Genomic DNA, 6,000 nt, shown 5'->3' on the forward strand with positions numbered 1-6,000 from the left:
TTCGCCGTTGCCATGGCTATACTTGGAAAAAAAAAGAAGTTCCAGAATCATGCAAGTCCCATTACCTGCACCAGCCACATCATTCCTCGTGCATTAACCTCCTCCGTATTGCATTCTCTCTATAAATCACTTTCGTTGTCAAGTTGGTGGAGAAACTTTGTCATCAAAATGCACATTATCGTGAATACACTCCATAATTATGCAATACGGTATTGCTGCACATAACAGCCCAGCGAGCAGATCGGAACTGATTGCAACACAAGGTGGCGCTGTTGAGTGTCAAGACAGCCTGCGCTTAAGCCCCAAAGTGCCCAGACTGAACGCGATTTACACCGTCACTTCTATGGGAAGTGATCGCTTTGTCCGAGAATCAATGATTTTTTTTTTTTTTCCAGAAGGTGATCCTCGGAGGGTTCAGCCTGTGATTTATCAATATTCACGTAGACAATGGAAACTTCTACACGCGAAAGCATGATGTAGCAACACGATCTTGCAAAGGGAAGCTAAGAAAGAGGTCACTTTTATGCAGTCTTTGTAAAGATAAAACACACACACCTATCCATGGGCACTCAGAATGTTACGCATCCTGTTGTTTTGTTTCATTTTCCCTTGTTTGTTTGTGCAAGATATTCCGACTGATACTTAGACTTAATTTGATAACAATACATCGACAGTAGCGACTGAAAGGGAATTTAGAGAAGCAAAGATTACGAAACGTGACATAATGGCAGAAAAAGAAAAAAAAAAGGAAGAAAAGAGAACAATGAATGAAATTAATCGGAGATATTCATCCTATAGGCCTATGTGGTGTACGATCAGATTATAATGTAAAATATGCTAATATTCACCGTCGAAGAAAAGAGCTGAATGCATACAAGTTTAATATTACAATGGAAGTATAATTATTACAATTCAAGAAGTAATATCAAAGAGAATATTGAATAAAAATGGTTGAAGCTTAAAGATGGCATATTCTACCGCCATCACCTCGTTTCTGGTGATTGTATTGCTATCTGTGAGAAATGTTATTGCTTTTTTTCATTATAGGTCCTATTCTAAATCATGCATTTACATAGATCATGACACAGGCAGCTCTTTGACCCTTTGATACTATTGTTTGACGTAATGTTGAACTCTTAAACTTCTGCAAACCAGCAGGGTTGATAAAAGTGTGCTGCTACCTTTAAAGTGCAGAATTAGGATTTGCTGAATGCTGAGCATTTTGCAGTGGAAGCTCTGTGGAGGTGAATTGTTATCACAACAAACAGCGGCACCACTACGGTATTCAGTAATCAAAACAAGAACTCATAACCATGGAGATTTAGTACCCATTTTAGCGGATTTATCTGCAAAAATAGGCAATTATCGCCCCAGTCTCTGACCCAAATTCGCTCCCGTGATAGCTCGTTTGATCAACGAGCTTTGTTCGCTGTTGTCTGGGGGCAAAAACAATGTTTTCGCATAGTCTCGCCATAGTAGCTTTAGAGATTTTCGATAATATCATATGCCAGCGAAAAATGGCCTGGGTCTAGCGAAAAGACTTCCCTAATTGTTCTCATACTTAGTGTGCCAAATCTAATGTTAATAGGAAAGTCTGGTTTAACATCGAAAGTAAGCGTGGTATCTTTTAGTACATGAGAGTGTAAAGTTTCAATCAGTCAAGGCTAAAGGTATCATGGAAAGATTGCATCACGGATTACGATAACGGAGTTACCATGACATTTCATCCTAACATGCAAAACATTTGCTGAATAGAGGGTATAAAATATCATCTTGCGGCAATTCGTATGAAATAGTAATATTCTAATAGCATTGCTATTTCATTGACTGAAGTTTATAATCACTTTGTATAGGAATTACAAATGTAATGTGAATAGTGATCAATATTAGAAAGTCAATTCATTGTTTTAGAACTAGTAATTGACGTTTTCTTTTCTTTTGGATTTTAGGAGCGACGGGGTATACATGACATGATATGGAGACATTTTATTTGGATAAATGACATGTCTTTGCAGATCCGAAAAAAAAAAATAAAAGAGAAGGCACTTTTATTTTCATTGGTTTCGTAGGATTATTTTATTTTGTCATCTGAGGGACATATTCAAACAACAAACGTCTATTTAATCCGTTTTCCGTGATGTAAAGGAAACGACGAACGAACGTCAATATCACAATTCAACAGATCGACGACTGACAGTGGACGGTGTCTCTCTACAGTCTTTTAAAACCATCACCCAAATATGCAATATTTCCTAAACATATTTCCGATTTAATGGATTCTGACCACTTTTCGTTCTCGTAAAAAAAAAAAAAAAAAAAAAAAAAAAAAAAAAAAAAAAAAAACGTGTATAAAAAGTCTGTAGGAGAAGACTAGTTGTTGTACTTTGGGGGTAAGTTGTTTCAAGATGACAACTGAGGGCGAAAACAGGGAGAAGACGTCATATAAACAAGCACATGAAATATATAGGGCACGGATATACCGCAGAAATAATATTCCGAAAAGGGATGGCGTGATTTAATTGTTGTTGTTTGATTTAGCTTTGCGTCTCTGGATTTTTCCGGGTATTTCGGTAAAGATGAATGCCAAGGCTGGAGAAGAATGGATTTCAATGTAAACGAATGAAAATTAATAGTTCCCAGATGGTATTATTTCTCTGGTCGTGTTTTTTTTTCCGACATACATTTTGCACCTGTCCCTAGTTCTCGTTTTTGTTTTACCTTAACCCATCCCATTCATGAACCTGTGAGCTTGTGTTTTAAGTCTATTGGGATTTCAGAATCCAGTATAGAACGGGTTAATTGAACCGAATCGTTTTTCTGTGGGAAGCGAATTTTGCTTTATAGTCATGACCCGTCACCGTTTACGCTTAACGAATGCAAACTTTAATGTTAAAGACTGTAATAGTTATGTAAATGCAGATGGGTGATTGGTATGGATGAAGTTCTGAACCTAAGATCCGACATTACTAAACTGTCTCCCCTAAACATGAGGTACATTTACACATCAGTGGAGTCTGTGCTGCGATATTATCTTTTTGATGTTTGTTGATTCCGTCTTTATGTGAAAACTGAATGTTTGTTTGATATGTTTTCTTATACACGCATACAGATTATGAAAATGATAGTAATATCCGTTTCTATAAACTGTATGTTATCATCATTATAATTGATATAGTGATAAAAAAACATAATTATCTGAGAAACCCCCTGTTTAAATTTCAGAGTTTAAAATAATTTCAGAATTCGACTCTGCGCTTCATACAGGATACAGGGCTTTGCGTCCAGTCCAAAATTTCAGCATTAGAACTACGTAACATTCAAAATAATTTGATTTTGTCTCTGTGCGTACAAATATCATTATCTCATTACTGTATCACTCCGTGTAAACTTACTTTTTATGAATAAGATTCATATTACTTCTATGAAAGGTTTTCCTTTGCAAATAAAGTGTTAAGTCATAAAGAGTCTCTAAGAGTCCAAGCAGAAGCAGCAAATTTCGAAAATCAATGAGTAACGAAATTTGTGAGGATTGCATGGTGACCGGCGATATATGAGTTAGAGAGATGTTGCTTGAAGAAATTTTAGTTTTGTTCTGCGTTATGTTATTTTGTTTGTCTCAAATTTAGTCACATTACTGTAATTATCATAAGTATTATTATTCATATTATTTTATCATATCTTATTACATATTAATATCATTGTTGTTATCATTTTCATTATCATGATTATTTTTATAATAAAAAATATTATTACTCGCAATATTATTCTAATTGCTATCAGAAAGCAGAAGTGACAGGTCAACGACCTTTGCTTCTTCTTCCCACACTGAATTTGTGTGATGATTTGTACGTAGTGCATTTTTAATATTGCACTGATAGGCCCTATGCTGTTTCATTATATTTTGTTATTGTTATTTTTGTTTTGTTTTGTTCTGTATTTTTTTTTGAATAAAGATGAGGTAATAAATGAAATGATATGAAGAAAGGCGGAGGGAGAGACTATTCTGCTCGAAGGAACGAAACAGTTTCAGCTGCAGCAAATCGATATAGCGCCCTCTACAGACTGCTAGGAACGACACGATCAAAATTGACTGATTCCCTCCCCCCCCCCCCCCCCCCGCGCCCCACGTCAATGGCTGTTGTGTAAGAAGAGGGAAGTGATGGCCGGCTTTGATATTCGAGTGCTTTTAGTGCACGATATTTCTGTCCGCGACAGTGCTCTGGATGCATTTGTATTGTGTTGTGTGTGTGCGTGTGTGTTTTTTTTTTCGATGCATTTTATGTCTTCCACAGCAAGGAATGTCATTAACTTTCTTTTCCTTTCTCTTCTCTTGCCCTCTCCAGTTTTAAAGATGAAGTTCAAGAAAGTGCGAACAAGCAAAACTGACGGGAAGAAATACCTTGGCGACACGAACCCCAAAAAGATGGAGGTGCTGAAACAAGGAAGCCTGAAGAATAAAGACCTGAAGCGGCTAACGTTCTATGTACGTGAAGGTGCCAACTGTCGCTGTGACATGCTGGAGAATAGCCGGAACTACCAACTTATCATGGGCCATCGGGATCGTAACAACCCCAAGAAGCTTTTCATTCACTTCGTACACAGCTGGGAGAAGACACGTGACTTCCGGCGCGCCATCAAAACCTTTGAAGACCCCGACGGTTGCGCCGACCTGGCCGAGATGACAGAGAACGCGAGCGAAGGTCGACGACACGAGCCAACCGTAGATGCGGACGCGTCTGATCTTGACGCAGTTGAGGCCGACGACCCTCGTGCAGCTGCTGGGACGCAGAACGCTCAAACGGCCTCCATGACCGAGCTGACCAACGCGCCACCACGTGAGGGCGTGCCAACAAACGCGGAGCAGGTCATGTCAGACGAGACGCCGCCGACGCCAAGGCGGAGAAAAAATGGCGCAAGGCGTGATAGGCGCCGCGAGCGAGGAGGTCGGGACAGGGAAAGGAATGGCCCCAGGAAATCCCGCGCCCGCCGGGAGCGGTATGTTCCCGTCAAAAGTGGCGGGCAGTTTTGAGGTCTCTTTTTAGGCCTTTGCTGAACGGTAACATTACTTACAAGGTGTGTCCGTCCATGGAGGATACATGTATTTGATGCAAGCACACTGCTATCATGCTCGCGGGATGTATACGACTCTGTACGAAATCCAGTCCGTTGTTCTAGCGATGGGGCACGTCGTCGCGGCTGAAGACGCACAGTGTCGGACGCTGGGTGCATGGGCACCGGACAACTGACTAGCCCGCCCTCAGCGTCATCATGTGATTACATCTTTAATGAGCGGAATCTGACATATTTTGCGTCGTCGTTACTTCCGTTCTTTAAAGTAACTTAAAACGATAATGATTTATTCTTCTATTATCAGTACAACTAATTGCTTCTCCCTCTGAACAAGCTTTTCTTGCAAGACAAGTGTATAATCTAGACAATCATTAAAGGGGATGGCTAGTAACTGATCAGTGGGAATCAGTGGGAATGCTGGAGGATGATTGTTCCAATCCTTGTGGGATTCATTTAAGAGTACACTATATATCTATTCTTGTGTGAAAATTATTTGCTTTAGAATGGTCTAATATTCAAGTAATGTGCAGTTTAATGTTTCCAGGTAAGCGTCCCTGGTCAGTGACGGGGCATTAATCTGCACATAACTTGAATATGAGACCGTTCTGAAGCAAATAATTTTCACACAACAGTAGATATATAATGTACTCTTAAATAAATCCCACAAGGATTGGAACAATCATCCCTCAGCATTCCCACTGATTCCCACTGATCGGTTACTAGCCATCCCCTTTAAGTGTAAGACGTAATGTGTAATGCACAATGATATTTTAGGCGAAACAATCCTAAGATTGAGGTTATACTAATGAAAATCGAACATAACATTGCGTGTCATTCCTGAAAAAAAAGAAGTACCTAAGATATCGCACAAAGAATGTCCTTGAAGATTTTTGCTCTTTCCTTTCCTTCATTATCTGAGATTGCCGAAGA

General features: G+C 39.3%; 1 protein-coding gene across 1 annotated transcript in view; it reads left to right on the forward strand.

Annotated features, from left to right (window-relative positions):
* LOC139730390 (secreted frizzled-related protein 5-like) overlaps positions 1-5,484 on the forward strand; it is a 50,309-nt gene extending 44,825 nt beyond the window's left edge. Inside the window, exon 3 of the mRNA XM_071641254.1 lies at positions 4,344-5,484. Coding sequence (XP_071497355.1) covers positions 4,344-5,029 — 686 coding nt within the window. The 3' untranslated portion in view covers positions 5,030-5,484. The remainder of the gene's footprint in view (positions 1-4,343) is intronic.
* Positions 5,485-6,000: the final 516 nt, after the last annotated feature.

Source organism: Diadema antillarum, unplaced genomic scaffold, assembly GCF_040938485.1.
Source record: "Diadema antillarum isolate AM-2024a unplaced genomic scaffold, OU_Dant_1.0 seq00000309_RagTag, whole genome shotgun sequence".
NCBI lineage: Eukaryota > Metazoa > Echinodermata > Echinoidea > Diadematoida > Diadematidae > Diadema > Diadema antillarum.